This window comes from Panthera uncia, chromosome D2, assembly GCF_023721935.1.
Source record: "Panthera uncia isolate 11264 chromosome D2, Puncia_PCG_1.0, whole genome shotgun sequence".
In the NCBI taxonomy this organism is placed as follows: Eukaryota; Metazoa; Chordata; class Mammalia; order Carnivora; family Felidae; genus Panthera; species Panthera uncia.
The window spans coordinates 48292592-48310077 of NC_064818.1; the positions used below are offsets into that span (position 1 = coordinate 48292592).

Consider the following 17486-nt stretch of genomic DNA (forward strand, 5'->3'; position numbering starts at 1 on the left):
TACCAGGCACTACTCTAAGTGTTTTATATGTCTTAACTACATTCTTCTACATGACCTAATTAAGTAGGTGTTATTAATGTTATCTACTAAACAAATATAGATTACCATATATTTGAAAAAGATGACTCAATATCAGGAAGCTGTCAATTCTCCCTTCACCAGTTATAATAAAAACCACCATCAAGAAAAAGACCACTTATGGAATGGGAGAAGATATTTGCAAATGACATAGCCAATAAAGGGTTAGTATCCAAAATATACAAAGAACTTATACAACTCAACACCCAAGAAAACAAATAATCCAATTAAACGTGGGCAGAAGATATGAATAGACATTTCTACAAAGAAGACAAACAGATGGCCAAAAGACACATGAAATGATGCTCAATATCACTTATCATCAGGGAAATGCAAATCAAAAACTACAATATCACCCTACACCTGTCAGAATGGCTAAAATCAACAACACAAGAAACAAGTGTTGGTGAGGATGTGTAAAAAAAGGAACCTCTTGCACTGTTGGTGGGAATGCAAGCTAGAAAGACAACATGGAGGTTCCTCAAAAAATTTAAAATAGAACTACCATATGATCCAGTAACCATACTACTGGGTATTTACCCAAAGAATATGAAAATACTAATTCAAAAGGAATATGCATCCCTTTGTTTATTGTAGCATTATTTACAACAGCCAAGTTATGGAAGGAGCCCAAGTGCCTATCAATAGATGTATATAAAGAAGATGTGGTATAAATATACAACGGAATATTATTCAGCCATCAAAAAGAATGAAATATTGCCATATGTAACAACATGAATGAATCTAGAGAGCACAATGCTAAGTGAAACAAGTCAGAGAAAGGCAAATACCATATGATTTCACTCATGTGTGAAATTTAGGAAACAAAACAAATGAATAAAGGGGGAAAAAGACACAAACCAAAAGCCAGACTCTTAACTAGAGAGAACAAATAGATGGTTACCAGAGGGGAGGTGAGTGGGAGGTAAGTGAAAAGGGTGAAGGAGATTAAGTGCATACTTACCATGGTGAGCACTGAATAATATACAGAATTGTTGAATCACTACATTGTACACCCGAAACTAACATAACACTGTATGTTAACCATACTGGAATTAAAATGCAAACAAAACAAAACACCACCAAGGATTTCTGGTCTGGAAAAGATAGTATAGACATTTTCTTCTGTTCCTCCCAACTAAGTATAACCAACTCCAGAAATAACACAAGAGCCTAAGGAAAACCAAAGTACTCTGAAAGGTAGAAAGAAACAGAGAGCTGGCGAGGGTCCCCAGGACCAGAGGAATGACGTAATGACCAGTAGCTCACTACACGCACAGAAAGGCAACTTAGAGCCACTGTTTCCCAACCTCCAAGCTAGCAACCGAAGGTAGACCAGATAGACTCATTTCCTACCCCAGACAAATTTGGATCTCAGCAACACTGGACAAACGAGGCAGCACTGGCAAAGAAGTGCTTTGAGAGCCCCACTGACAATAAGTGATGAGAAGTGTTCACCTTCCCTGAAGAGCTTGAATCTCCTTTCCTCCACACCAAGATATACTAGGTGGCCAAGGGCTATTGGCAAAGGGACATTCTGCCAGGCCTGAGACTCTCCTCCCTCATCTAAAAACAACGTGTGCCCAGGCAGGACCAGCAAAGATCCTCCTACAGCAAGCAAACTTGCCCCACAAGCCAAGACAACCTTCCCCTACCTAGCCAAACCAGGGGGCCCAGACTGAGGAAGCTCCTCTGTCCTCTCAAACAGCACCTGCAGAGAGGCCAATGGCATAAGATAAACTAAGCAGATCAAAATAGCACCACAAAGGCTCTAAAATTGAATTGTCATTAGAACCACCATCCACAAAGTACACCAGGACCTGCACACTAAACCCAAACAGGATAACTGCCTGCCAAAATAAAAAAATTACACAGGACCAAGTGTCTCCTAACGTAAAAACCTAAATGTGCAGGACACAATAGAAAATCACTTTGTCATACCCAAAACTGGGAAAATTATAAGTATAATGTGAAAAGACAACTAACTGACTGACACCAACACTAAAATGAATCAGATGTTGAAACTATCTAAAATCTTACAGAAGCCATTACAAAAATGCTTCATCAAGCAACTACAAATCTTATGGCAACAACCCAAAAACTGAAAATCTCAGCAAAGAAACTGAAGAACCAAACAAATTATAGAACTGAAAAATGCAATGAAAGAAATTTAAAATCTTGCTAGATGGGATCAATAGTAAGAGTGGAGATGACAGAGGACAGAACCAGAGAACCTGAGGCTAGATCAACAGAATTCACCTAGTCTGAACAACATAGAGGGAAATAACCAAAAAACAAATGAATAGAGCCTCACGGACCTGTCGGACAGAAACAAAAGATCCACCACTTATGAGATCTCACAAGGATACTGGGGTTGAAAGAAATACTGATTGAAGCTTCTCAAATTTGGTAAAAGACATAAACATACAGATTCAAGAAGCTGAGAAAATTTCAAACAGAGTAAATCCAATGACATCTATACCAAACTTCTGAAAACTGAAAGCAAAGATAAAATCTCGAGATCAGCTAGAAAGAAATGACAGATTACCTGTAGAGGCACACCATCAAAGTGACAGTGCTTTTCTCCTCTGAAATCATGAAGGCCAGAGGAAGTGGTACAATATTTTTTATGTGCTGAAGAAAAGAACGCTTTGCTATGAATTCTACATCCAGTGAAACTACCCTTCTGAAATAAGGGGGAAAAGACATTCTCAGATGGAGAACTACAGGAATTTGTCACTAGCAGACCTCCCTTGAAAAATGGCTGAAGAAAGTTCTTAAACAGTAAGGAAATTATAAAAGGAGAAATCTGGGACCATCAGGAAAAAAAGAAAAAACAACAGAAATAAAGATACATACAACAAACTAGCCTTCTTATGAGTTTTTAAAATCCTATTCAATGATTGAAAAAAAATTATAACATTAATATTCAAGCCAATAATATTTAAATGTAGGAAAGATAAAGGGACCTAAATGGAAAAAAGGTTTCCATATATTACCCAAAATGGTAAAATGTTGGCACTAGTAGGCTACTATATTACAATGAGCAACCACTACAAAAACTATACAAAAAGATACTCTCAAAAACACTGAAAACATATCAAGATAGAGGGGAGAAAATGAAAACAGAAGAAAAACAGAAAAAAATAGAAAAACTAAAGCCAGAGTAAACAAACAACAAAATCAGGGCACCTGGGTGGTATAGTCAGTTGAACGTCCGACTCTTGATTTTGGCTCAGGCCATGATCCCAGGGTTGTGGGATCCAGCCCTATATAGTGGCTCCACACTCACTGTGGAGCCTGCTTGAAATTCTCTCTTTCCCTCTGCCCCTCTCCCAGACTCGCATGCTCTCTCTCAAGAAAAAAACTAAAATATCAGACTTAAGCAATTACATATCAGTAAGTACCTTAAATGTAAATGGCATAATGTACCAATCAAAATACAGACAAATACAGAGAGGACAGAAACACATAAAACTATTATATATGCTATTTACAAGAAATTCCTTTCAGATTTAACGACCCAAGTAAGCTGAAAATAATGGAGAAAGATATACCATGCAACTCATCTTTTAAAAAAAGCAAGAATGGTTATATTAATATGTCATAAAATAAACTTCGGAGCAAAGAAGAGGATCAGGGCCAAAGAAGGACTTAACTGAACTGTAAGACCTAAAATTTCATGTGCTGCCTTGACATCTTTGAGCCTCATAGGGTCTCAAAGACTTAGTTGTGAGCAGGCCTGCCAGCCATGTTCCTGCCCTACAAGAAAGGCTCCCCACCCTGTTAGTTCTTTTTCAGTTGGACCACCTGCACCCTACCTACTCCTCAACCTAATACATTTCACTTCACCTCTCTGCCAGCCCACGAATTTATTCAAACACATTAATTACATCATCTCAAGGGAACCAATCGTCATCCTATGCTATTTAGGTGCAAAGCCTGCCTCCCAAAGCCCCCTGGTTGTTCAATCCCTGTGTGGCATGCAGTGTTCTCTTCCCTCAGGCTGTGAGCATATGTGACTGATAAACTGTTGTCAATCACATCTGTCCACTGTCAGGTGCTGTGTGTTTGGCCTTCTCCATAACCCTAGAGCGGGAATCTCTCCCTCACCAATGGGGTAAATAGGAGGTGACCATAATACATAGCAATAAAAGGATCAATCTACCAGAAAGACATAATAATCCTAAATGTGTGTGCATCAAACAGAACCTCAAATATAAAAAGCAAAAATTGATAGAGCTGCAAGAGATAGGTAAGTCCAGAATTATACTTGGAAACTTCAACATCCTCCTCTCAGCAACTGATAAAACTAGTCAGAAAATCACCAAAGATGGAGCACCTGGGTGGCTCAGTCAGTTAAGTGTCTGACTTTGGCTCAGGTCATGATCTTGTGATTTGAGACTTCGAGCCCCACATCGGGCTCTCTGCTGTCAGTGCAGAGCCCACTTCAGATCCTGTCTTCCTCTCTCTCTGGTCTTCCCACACTCACTCTCTCTCCCCCCTCTCTCTCAAAAATAAACCTTTTTTAAAAAATCACCAAAGATATAGAAAACTTAATACAACCAACCTAACAGAGTCTGACATATATAGAACACTATACCCAACAATTTTTAAAGTACCCACAGAACATCTACCAACACAGGGCACAGTCTGGGTAATAAAGTGAATCTAAACAAATGTAAAAGATTTGAAATCGTAAGGGGATGTTCTTATAATATAATGTAATTAAATTGAAAATCAGTAACAGAAAGACAAGAAAATTTCTAAACATTTTGTAGTTAAATAACACACTAAATAATGCACGAGTCAAAGAGAAGTCTCAAAGGAAATTCATGAAAATGAAAATACAACATAAGAAAATTTGGGCAAAACAAGTAAGCAATGCTGAGAGAGTAATTTACAGCACTAAATACTCACAGCAGAAATGAGAAAAGGTCTTACACCAATAATCTAAGCAGACTGAAAAGTACAAAATAACCTAACACAAGCAAAGAACAGAAATAATAAAGATATGAGCAGAAACCAACAAAATTAAAAACTGGAACACAGATATGAAACCAAAAGCTGATTATTTGAAAAAAAAAATCAACAAAATTAATAAACCTTACTGACAAAGAAAAAGGAGGACACAAATCACCAGTATCAAGAATGAAATGGGGGGCATGTGGGTGGCTCAGTCAGTCAGCTAAACATCCAACTGGCAATTTCGGCTCAGGTCATGATCTCACAGTTTGTGAGTTCAAGCCCCATGTCGGGCTCCACACTGGCAATGCAGAGCCTGCTTGGGATTCTCTGTCTCCCTCTCTCACTGCCCCTCCCCTGCTCGTGCTCTCTTGCTCTCTCAAAATAAATAAACAAACTTAAAACAAACAAAAAAAACAGAACAAAATGGGATTATCACAACAGATTCTGCAGCTATTGAAAGGTTATTGGATGAACACTAGGATTACTACCCACTCATAATACCCAAGCTAGCTTCTTGGAGAAGGCACTTAATGAAACTTCCACTTCCCCAAAGCCTTCGAAATTCCTTGAAAACCAGATAGCAAAATTTGGACAAGATGGAATAAACTAAATTATTTAAAGTATCCTATAACTATTAATGAAATAAAATTTGTCATTATAACTGCCAAGAAAGAAATCTCCGGGCCCTGACCTTTTCACTAGAGATTATACCAAATATTTAAAAAATTACATTCTAATTCTATACAATCTCTCCCAGGAAACAGAAAATTGGGAATACTTTGCAGCTCATTTTATGAAGCCAGTATTATTCCAATACCCAAACTAAATGAAGATGGTACCAAAAAAAAAAAAAAAAAACAAAAAAAAAAAACCCAAAAAAAAAAAAACCAACAACACTATAGACCAGTATTTCATAAACTCAGATGCAAAATCCCTTCACAAAATACTATCAAATACGGGCGCCTGGGTGGCTCAGTTGGTTAAGTGTCTGACTTGGGCTCAGGTCACGATCTCGCGGTCTATGAGTTCGAGCCCCGCGTCAGGCTCTGGGCTGATGGCTCAGAGCCTGGAGCCTGCTTCCGATTCTGTGTCTCCCTCTCTCTCTGCCCCTCCCCCGTTCATGCTCTGTCTCTCTCTGTCCCAAAAATAAACGTTAAAAAAAAAAAATACTATCAAATAAAGTTCAAAAACATATACAAAGAATTATATATTGGGGTGCCTGGGTGGCTTAGTTAGGCGTCTGACTTCAGTTCATGTCATGATCTCATGGTTTGTGGGTTCGAGCCCCATGTCGGGCTTGATGTGGACTCAGAGCCTGGAGCCTGATTCGAGTTCTGCATCTCCCTCTTTCTCTGCCCTTCCCCTGCTTGTGCCTTTCTCTCTCTCAAAAATAAATATAAATAAATAAACCTTAAAAAAAAAAAAAAAGAATTATATATCATGACCAAGTGGGATTTATTCCAGTATGCAAAGCTGGTTCAAAATTCAAAAACTGGGGCACCTGGTGGCTCAGTCAGTTAAGTGTCCAACTTTTGGTTTTAGCTCTGGTAATGATCCCAGTTTGTGAGTTCGAGCCCTGAGTCAGGCTCCGTGCTGGTAGTGTACAGCCTGCTTGGGATTCTCTCTCTCCCTCTCAAAATAAGCAAATAATCTTAAAAAATTCAAAAATTAATCAATGTAATTTACTGTATCAAAATTCATACATGAAAAAAAATTCATATATGAATAAAATTCATATGATCATATCAACTGACACTGAAAGGCATTTGAAAAAATTTACTACCCATTCATAATTAAAAAAAAGAAAAACCACCTCCCAGTATACCAGGAATAGAGAGAAATGGAACACATAAAGAGCATCTAGAGAAAAAACAAACTAACATCATACGTAACAGTGAAAAACATTGGGAAAAAGGTAGAATTTCCTCTTAGCACTAATCCTAGTCATTACATATAAAAAAATTAAAAATAAATATAAATATATTTAATATACATATAATTATAATTGCACTGCTGGTATTTACCCAAAAAATATAGAAACACTAATTCAAAAGGTACACGCACCCCATGTTTATTGCAGCGTTATCTACAATAGCCAAATTATAGAAGCAGCCCAAGTGTCCACTGACAGATAAATGGATAAAGAAGATATATATATATATATATACACACACACACACACACACACACACACACACACACACACACACAATGGAATATTCAGCCGTCAAAAGAATGAAATCTTGCCATCTGCAACAACATAGATGGATCTAGAGAGTACAAAACTAAACAAAGTAAGTCAGAGGAAGATAAATATGATTTCACTCATATGTGGAATTTAAGAAACAAAACAAACAAGCAAAGGAAAAAAGAGAGACAAACCAAGAAACAGACTCTTAGTGATAGAGAACAGATAGTTACCAGAGGTGAGGTAACTAGGGGGAGAGGGATTAAAGAGTACACTTACTGTGATAAATAAATAAACAAACAAAATGATTATTAATAAATAAAAATAAATGGCACACAGGTTGAAAAGAAACAAATGATACTGTCCCTATTTGTAGATAACACAATTGTCTATGTAGAAAATCCCAAGCAATCTACAACAACAAAAATCCTCTCACAACTAATAAGTGAGTTCAGCAAAATAAGATAAACACACAAAAATCAATCAAAATGAAATACTAAAGTATAAACTTATCAAAATATATTCATTATCAGGATGCTGAAAATTACAAAATACTTATGAAGGAAATTAAAGACAAATAAATGGAGAGACATACCATGCTCCTGGATTAGAATACTCAAAATAGTAAAGATTCTCCCCAGTTAATCTATAGGTTTAATGCAATTCCTATCAAAATCCCAGCAGGTTTTCTGTAGACACAGACAAGATTATAAAATTTATACACAAAGTCACAGGCCCAAGGATAAACCAATCTTGAAAAAGAATAAAGTGAGAGGAATCATTCTACCCACTATTAATGTTTACTACATAATCACAGTAACCAAGATATGGGTGGTATGGGTGGAAGGACTGCACATGAATCAATGGAACCCAGAAATAAACCCAAAGATGCTCAACTAATTTTTTTACAAAGGTGCAAAAGCAAATAAATGAAAGAAAAATGCTGAAGGAATATACACCTCAGGCAAAAAACATAACCTTTAACCTAAACCTCACATTTTATAAAGAAATCAAGATAGATCACTATCATACATGGAAAAGAACAGTTTAAAACTTTTGGAAAACATAGGCACCTGGGTGGCTCAGTCAGTTAAGCTTCTGACTCTTGATTTCAGCTCAGGCCACGGTCTTATGGTTTTGTGAGTTTGAGCCCTGCGTTGGCTCTGTGCACTGACCACACGCAGAGTCTGTTGGGACTCTCCCTCTCCTCCCTTTCTGTCCCTTTCCTGTTCACACTGTCTCTCTCAAAATGAATAAACAAGCTTAAAAAAAAAAAAATAGGAGAAAAGCTTCAGGATCTAGGAATAGAAAATAATTCCTGGACTTGACATTATTCCTAAAAGTGAAAAAATGATAAACTGGACCTCATCAAAATTAAAAAGTTTTGCTCTGTGAAAGGAACTATATTAAGAAAATGAAAAGATATGCTACACACTAGGAGAAAACATCTGCAAACCACATATCCAATAATGGAATAAAATACATAAATAACTCTCAATATTCAACAGTAAAAAAAAAAAAAATCCAGTAAGAAAAAGGGCAAAAGACATCCACAAATATTTTGTAAAAGAATACACTGCAAATTATAAAATGCAGCAAAAATGGCAAAATGCTCAACATCATTAGCCATCAGGGAAATATAAAATGAAACCACAGTGAAATATCACTATCAGATTAGCTAAAATAAATAATAGGACACTGAATACTGGCAAGGACATGAAAAAACTGGATCATTCATATATTGCTGGTGGAAATACAAAACAGCCCAACTACTCTGGCAGTTTCCTATAAAGCTAAGTATGCAATTATCATACAGCCCAGCAACTGTATTCTTAGGCATTCATCCCAGAAAAATAGGAAGTTTATATTTATATAAAAATCTGTACACAAATGTTCATAGCAGTTCAATTCTCAAAAGTCAAAAACTAGAAACAACCAGATGTACTTCAGTGGGTGAATGGTTAAACAAAATGCTACATCCTTATCAGGGAATATTACTCTGCAATAAAAAGGAATGAACTACAGTCACATGGAACAACTTGGATGGACCGCTCTAGGAACTATGATGAACAGGAAAAAAAAATCAATCATAAAAAGTTACATATTCTATGATTCTATTTAACATTCTTAAAAATTATAAAACTGTAGAAATGAAAAACAGGTAAGTGGCTGATGCGTCAGAACTTGGGGATGGGTGACAGAAAGGAGCTAAATGTATTTATAAGAGTAATACAAGGTATCCTTATGGTGATGGAAATGTTCTGTCTGGTAACTGTGTGTAGACACATAAACCTGCACGAACTAAATACAGAGAACTAAACACACACACAAACAACACATATGAGCATAAGTAAAACTGGGGAAATCTATATAAGATCAGCAGATGTTATCAACGTTAATATACAGGTTGTGGTCTTATACTATACAGTACCCAATACAAGATACAAGAAACCTATCTGTATGAAATATATATTAAAAAAGCTATGCATTATAAATGAGTGATTTGGCATGGTTGCAGGATAGGAGATTAATATACAAAAATCAGCCATTTCGTGTAATAACAAATAAGTGCCAACTAAAATTAAAATATCATTTAAATATTAATAACAATACAAAATATTTAGGAATATATTTGTTAAGAAATAAGTGAGAACAGCATCCTAAAATCACTGCTAAAAGAAATTAAAAAACAGAGGCAGCTGGGTGGCTCAATTGGTTAAGCGGCTGACTTCGGCTCAGGTCACGATCTCATGGTTCGTGAGGTCGAGCCCCGTGTCGGGCTCTGTGCTGACAGCTCAGAACCTGGAACCCGCTTTGGATTCTGTGTCTCCCTCTCTCTCTGCCCCTCCCCCACTCACACTCTGTGCCTCTCTCAAAAATAAACACTAAAAAAAATTAAAAAAAAAAAATAAATGGAGAGATTTACTTATGTTCATAGATCAGAAAATTCAATATTGTTAAAATGTCAATTTCCCCAAAATTGTTTTACAAATTCCACAAAATCCCAATCAAAACTGCAGGGTTTTTTTTTTCTGGCAGCAATGGGTAAGCTCATCTTAAAACTTAAATGGAAGTGCAAGGGACCCAAAATCGCCAGAACAACTTTGGAAAAAGAATAAAATTTGAAGACTTAAATTACCTAATTTCAAGATTAATTATAAAGCTGTAATAGTGCAGGACACCTGGGTGGCTTAGTCGGTGAAGCATCCAACTCTTGGTTTCAAGCTCAGGTTATGATCTCATGGTTCCTGGGTTTGAGCCCTGTGTCAGGCTCTACACTGCCAGTGCAGAGCCTGCTTGGGATTCTCTCTCTCTCCCTCTCTCTGCCCCTCCCCTGCTTGTGTTCTCATTCTCTCTCTCTCTCAACATAATAAACTTTAAAAATAAATAAATAAAAATAAGTTAAGCTATATATAACAGTGCAGTATTGCTATAAAAATAAACAAATATATGAATGGAACAGAGCCCAGAAATCTTGCCCATATATGGTCAACCAATGAAAGGCAATTCATTGTGGGTAAAGGACAGTCTTCAACAAATAGTGCTGGAAAAAGTGGATATCCATAAGCAAAAATAAAAGGAAACCTTGATCCATACCTAATACCACATAAAAAATTAACTCAAAATGGATCACAGAACTAAATGTAAACCTAAAACTGTAAGAGTCATAGAAGAAAATATACAACCTTGAGTGGGGCAAAGATTTCTTAAATACATTATCAAAAGCACAGTCCGTTAAAAAAAATATGGCCTTCATCAAAATCAAAAACTTTTGTTCTGCAAAAGACACCGTTGAAAATACGAAAAAACAGGGGTGGCTGGGTGGCTCAGTTGGTTAAGCATTCAACTTCAGCTCAGGTCATGATCTCGTGCTTCGTGAGTTCAAGCCCCACATCAGGCTCTGTGCTGACAGCTCAGACCCTGGAGCCTGCTTTGTATTCTGTGTCTCCCTCTCTCTCTCCTTCTCTCAAAAATAAACATTAAAAAAAATTTTTTTTAGGGGCGCCTGGGTGGCTCAGTTGGTTAAGCGTCTGACTTCAGCTCAGGTCAGGATCTTGCGGTTCATGAGTCTGGGCCCCACACTGGGCTCCGTGCTGACAGCTCAGAGCCTGAAGCTTTGCTTTGGATTCTGTGTCTCCCTCTCTCTCTGCCCCTCCTCTGCTCGTACTCTGTCTCTCTCTCTCTCTCTCAAAAAAATTAACATTAAAAAAAATTAAAAAAAAATTTTTTTAAATATGAAAAGACAAACTACACACTGGGCAAAAATAATTAAAATCACAAGTGATAAATGACTTAAAGAAATTAAATAGATTAAAATACTGGACAAGAGGTTTGACATTCACCAAAAAAGAAACAGATGGAAAATAAGCACACAAAAATGCTCAATATCATTAGTCATTAGGAAAATACACAATAAAACCATGAGGTATCATTCTATATCTAAAACTAAAAAGACTATATCAAGTATTGGCAAGGATGTAGAATAACTGGAAGTCTCATAAAGTGCTAATAGCAATACAAAATGATACAATCACTTGGAAGAACAATTTGGCTATTTCTTAAAAAATTAAACATACATCTGCCATATCCATTTAACCCACTGTGAGATATGTACTCAAGAGAAATCAAAGCAGTTGTTCATGCAAAAACTTGTGTAAGAATGTTCACAGTAGCTTTATTTGCAATAGCCAAAGCCCAGAAATAACCTAAATGTCCACCAACAGGTGAACAGATAAACTGCAGTGCATCATACAATGGAATATTACTCACTAATGAAAAGAAATTAAGTATTCGGCAATAAAAATGGATGAAGATGCAAGAGCATGAACATATCTCAAAATAATTATGCTGAGTAGAAGTTAGCCAGAAAAGGGTACATCCTGTATGATTCCATTTATATAAAATTCTAGAGGGTGCAAATTACTGTATAGTGACAGAAAGCAGGTGAGTGGTTAAAAGCACTCAAACACACAAAAATGAAGAAGGATAAATATCCTTTAAAGAATAATTTGCAAATCAGAAAAAAAAATATCTATCTATCTATCTATCTAGATAGATAGATAGATATATTCCATTAGAAAAGTGAGCAAAGAACACAAAGAATTCGCCGAAGAAATGCCATACCCAACACATCTGAAATAAATATTCTCATTTACTGGTAATCAAAAGAATGCCAGTTATAAATTTAAGAAACAATTTTCCTTTATCAAACTGCCAAAAATAACATTTTTTTATGCGTGGTATTCAATATTGAATGAAAGCAGTAAAATGTTAAGTACTAAGATACACTGCTTATGGGCACATAAGAACAACTTTCTGAAAAAGCTTTTGGCAGTTGTAGTCCATAAAAATCACTCAATAATTCTAAATTTTATGAATCTAACTTATGAAAATAAAAAATGTGATCCAAGAGTTATTTCAAGGTGGCCCAGTGTAGAGTTAATTATAATACAGGCGAAGTAAATTGCTTAAATGACAAACTGTGAACTGAATTAGGATATGATAGAATAAAATCGCAAACATGAAACCTTTGAAAAAATTTAACACAGTGTATATAAAGTAGAATTATAACTAGAAAATTTTTAAATTTATAAAAAACTAGAAGGAAAAAAATCTCAAAAAATTAATAAAGGTTTTTTTAACACAGGCGGAGATTATGGTATGACATGAACTTTGTATTCTAAATGTTCTACAATGTATACTACCTTCATCATTAAAAGAAAATGTTATTTGAGTACATTTTTCACACACACAAAAATCCATTTTTAACAAACACATGATAAAAGTTATGGAAAGCTTCCTACTTTTCTTCAAGGTCCATATCTAATAAGTCAGTTAACCAAGGGAAGAAAGTAAGATCATGATAAAAAGAGGAACCAGAATACTACCCATAAACTCCTCTGTCAGCATTCCCCAAAGCATTTCGCGTTTGCCTATTATTTCCGACTGTTAAAGATATGGAATAAAACAAAGTATAGATAACAGTCTTCTCTGAAGAATACTGTCCTTTACTTACCATCTTCTGCTAAGATCTTGGCTGCATCTTTATCATCTTCCCACTTCCCAGTCACAAAGCAATCTCTGATACTGTTCATGACCTTACACAAAAAAGAACACTTAGCTGACATGCTCCAATTACTCAACAAAACAAGTGCTATTAAGAAACAGTAGCAGGTGAAAACTTGCCTTTAAATACTTTTCAAGACACATTTTTTTGGAAATTCTCATTTCAAGTGGGTGAATGAGATAACCTTATCTTTGATGTAGATAGTATAACCACAGAGATAAAAACTTGTGTCTTAACATTAAACAATGGTTGAAGTGCTATTAGCCCACTGACCTCGTAAGTAAACAGATATTTACCAATGCAACTGATTTTCAAAGTTCATTAGTGTTCCTAAGGCAATGCAGTTAGATAGCATTTAGGAAGTTGGTCTTACTATTTGTTAATCCAGACTTATTATGGTTATTTGAAAATTCAACTCTTTGGCCAATGATAATATTCTGACGATGGCAAAATGTCTCATATGAGCACAATAGGGCAAAAAGTACTGATGAGGATCCCAGTCTCGGACCTGCTGGATCATCTAGTATATACATGTAGTAGATTCTGGGTACCCCTCTTAAATATAGTAAAGCCTTGTACATAACTCTCTGTTTCACAGGCTGTTTCCTGGGGAACCTAAGATAGCACATGTCATTTACTACCAAGGCTTCAAAAAGCACACTTATAGAAATCTTCAGACAGGTCCTGGCTTTCACCTCAATCACATTCTGGTCATGAATCATGTTTTTCATACACAACCTCACTCTCAAAGAGTAGCCCTGAGGCTAGCATGATTACAATGGATACAGAATCAAATTCGTTAGCGTTGGTGGTATAGTGGTGAGCACAGCTGCCTTCCAGAATCAAATTCGTTCATTTACTCATTCCTTCATGCCTATAATCACTCACAAAATATTTAAAGAAAATCTGCTCTGTGCTCAGAAGCTTTGCAGGGCACTGAAGGATGAAAAACTGTTAGAAGAAAATCCTTACTTAATGAAGATTAACAACTGACTTAGGGAAACCAAAGACCGAAAAATAATAAAAGAGACCTTTGGTGATAAAAGCACTAAACAAACTAAGAGTAGAAGGGAACTTCCTTCACCTGATCAAGAGCATCCATAAAAAAAACCCACAGCTAGCATCACACTAAATGGTGAAAACTGAGGGCTTTCCCCCTAAGATGAGAAGTAAGACAAGGATGTCTCCTCTGACCACTTCTATTCAACACTGTACTAGACGTTCTAGACCGGACAATTAGGCAAGAGACTGAAATAAATGCATCTAGTTTAGAAAGGAAAACTACCTCTACTCACAAATGATATGATCCCATATATAGCAAATCCTAAGGAATCCACTGAAAAACTATCAGAATAAATGAGTTCAGCAAGGTTGCAAAATACAAGATCAATATAACAACAATAAATTGTTTCTATACACCAGCAATGAGCAATCCAAAAATGAAATTGAGAGAATAGCTCCTTTTGCAATGGTATTGAAAACAATACTAGGAATAAATTCAACAAAAGAAGGTCAGAGCTTATACCCTGACAACTAAAAAATGTTCTTAAAAGAAATGAAAGAGCAGGGGTGCCTGGGTGGTTCAGTCAGTTAAGTGTCCGACTTTGGCTCAGGTCAAGATCTCACAGTTCATGAGGTTGAGCCACGTGTTGGGCTCTGTGCTGACAGCTTGGAGCCTGGAGCTTGCTTCAGATTCTGTGTCTCCCTCTCTCTCTCGCTCTCTGCCCCTCCCCGTTCACAATCTCTCTCTCTCAAAAATAAGTAAACATTAAAAAAAAAAAAGAAATGAAATGAAATAAAAGAGGCAAATAAATGGAAAGGCAGCCCATGTTAATGTAACAGGAGACTGACTATTGTTAAGATATCAATACTATCCAAAGTGATCTACAGATTCAATGCAATCCCTATTAGAATCCCAATTGGCTTCTTTGGAGAAATGGAAAAGCTGATTCAAAAATAAAGAAAACACAAAGGATCCAGAAAAGGCAAAACAATCTTAAAAAAGAAAAGTAAAGCTGGAGAACTCATGCTTTCCAATTTCAAAACTTACACAAAGCATTAGTAATCAAACAGTAAGGTACTGGCATAAAGAAAAATAGAAGTCAGTGAAATATAATTAAGAGTCCATAAATAAGCCCATGTATCCATGGTGAAGTGATTTACACTCAGGGTGCCAAGATAAGGCAATAGGGAAAGAATAGTTTTTTCAACAAATGGTGCTAGGACAATAGGATATCCACATGCAAGAGAATGAAGTTGAACTTTTCTCACACCAAATACTAACATTAACTTGAAATGGATCAATGACTTAAATATAAGAACTAAACTATAAAACTCTTAGATGAAAACATAGGAGTAAAGCTTCATGATCTTGCATTTGGCAACTTTTTTTTAGACAGGATACCAAACATAGAAACAACAGAAACATAAACAAGTTAAACCTCATCAAAATTTAAAACTCTGCACTTCAAAGGGCACAGAAAAGACAACCTACAGAATGGGAGAAAATATTTGTAAATCACATACCTGACAAGTTGAATATATAAACAACTCTTACAACTCAATGACAAAAAGACAATGCAATTTTTTAAATGGCCAAACAGTAAGAATAGACATTTCTTTAAATGGCTAGTAAGCACATGAAAAGATGCCTGGGATGCCCAGGTAGCTCAGTTGGTTAAGCATTCAATGACCGGTTTTGGCTCAGGTCATGATCTCATGGTTTGTGGGTTTGAGTCCCATGTCAGGCTGTGCGCTGACAGTGCAGAGCCTGCTTGGGATTCTCTCTCCCTCTCTCTCCCTTGCTCATGCTCTCTCTCTCAAAATAAATAAATAAACATTAAAAAAAAAAAAAAAAAAAAGATGTCCAGCACCATAAGCTATCAGGGAAAGGCAAATCAAAGCTGCAATGAGATACTACTTCACACCAATAGAATGGCTATAATAATTAAAAAAATATATATGCAGATAATAACAAGTGTTGGTGAGGATGTGAAAACTCAGAAGCCACACACACTGCTGGTGAGAATGTAAACCTACGTAGCTACTTTTGAAAAGAGAAATGGGGAAACATGAGGAAAACAACTTTGTTTTCAGTAATCATAGTAATAGTAATACATGTAATGTTATTCTGACACTGTTTTGTACATAGGTGGGGTAAAGCAAATTAGTAATTTTCTAATTTCATCATCTTCAAAGTCAAATGGAATTAATTCTCTAGTGAAAAAACAAAGATACACATGTAAGATAAAAGAGGTTAAATAAGAACTCTGCAGGTCTGCATCTGAATTGGATTCTCCTAGCTCTGGTCACTGAAAGGCCTAGAAACAATGACCAATCCATAGCAGTGTGTATTCCTATGCCTAGACTGTGATGCTGAGATGGCATTTTCCTCTAAAAGGAATCAGGACTTCTTATGGCTGCTTCCAAGTCTGGCATCAGAAGTGTACGAGACGATGCTGGAACACCTCATCAGATCAGGCAGAAACAAAGCAATCAAAGACTACTATCCCATATCCCAAAGATATGGGATAAATATGAAAGAGTATCAAAAAGGATAACAAGTTCAGTGGAAGGAAGCATTCAATGATATTAAATTCTATGAGCTGAAAATGATACTAAAAAACAAAGTCACTTTTGGAGAATCATTCTGAAAACTAACAAAAAGAATCAAATATTCATCCTGCTTGTATAGAAATGGGTAAGCAAATAGATGAGGGGAAGTTTCCCTTTAGCAGGGTATTCCAGCTAATAAATTAAAAGCAATTTGAACAGAATATCACTATTTTACATCCTTAATAAATTAATGGATCTAGCTAGGCATTGAGGCTCAACAGATTTTAAAATCGTAAGATGATTTTATGTGCCTCCTAAAAACAAACACCACGATCTATGGAGCAGTCTTGACAAAACAACAAAAATCAAACCTAAATCTAATCAAATTCTAGATGTGCTGTCCATAGGGTAGTTGTAACCACATGGTTATGTACATTCTAATTAATTAAGATTAAATAAAACTAAAATAAAATTAAAAACTTAGTTCTTCTGTCTCATTGGCTACATTTAAAGGTCTTAACAGTCACAAGCAGCCACACTGGGCAGCTCAATGATGTACAGATCATTTCCATCATCACAGACAGTTCTATTGGTATTGTTCTGTACCATTTTATAGGAAATACAGAGAGG

General features: G+C 36.1%; 1 protein-coding gene across 7 annotated transcripts in view; it reads right to left on the minus strand.

The window, feature by feature from the left end:
- Nucleotides 1-17486, minus strand: part of BMS1 (BMS1 ribosome biogenesis factor) — a 72068-nt gene that overhangs the window by 12228 nt on the left and 42354 nt on the right. For all 7 annotated transcript variants that reach the window (XM_049646320.1, XM_049646316.1, XM_049646318.1 and 4 more), the window contains one exon: nucleotides 13251-13332. In XM_049646320.1, the coding sequence (XP_049502277.1) occupies nucleotides 13251-13332 (82 nt within the window). The remainder of the gene's footprint in view (nucleotides 1-13250; nucleotides 13333-17486) is intronic.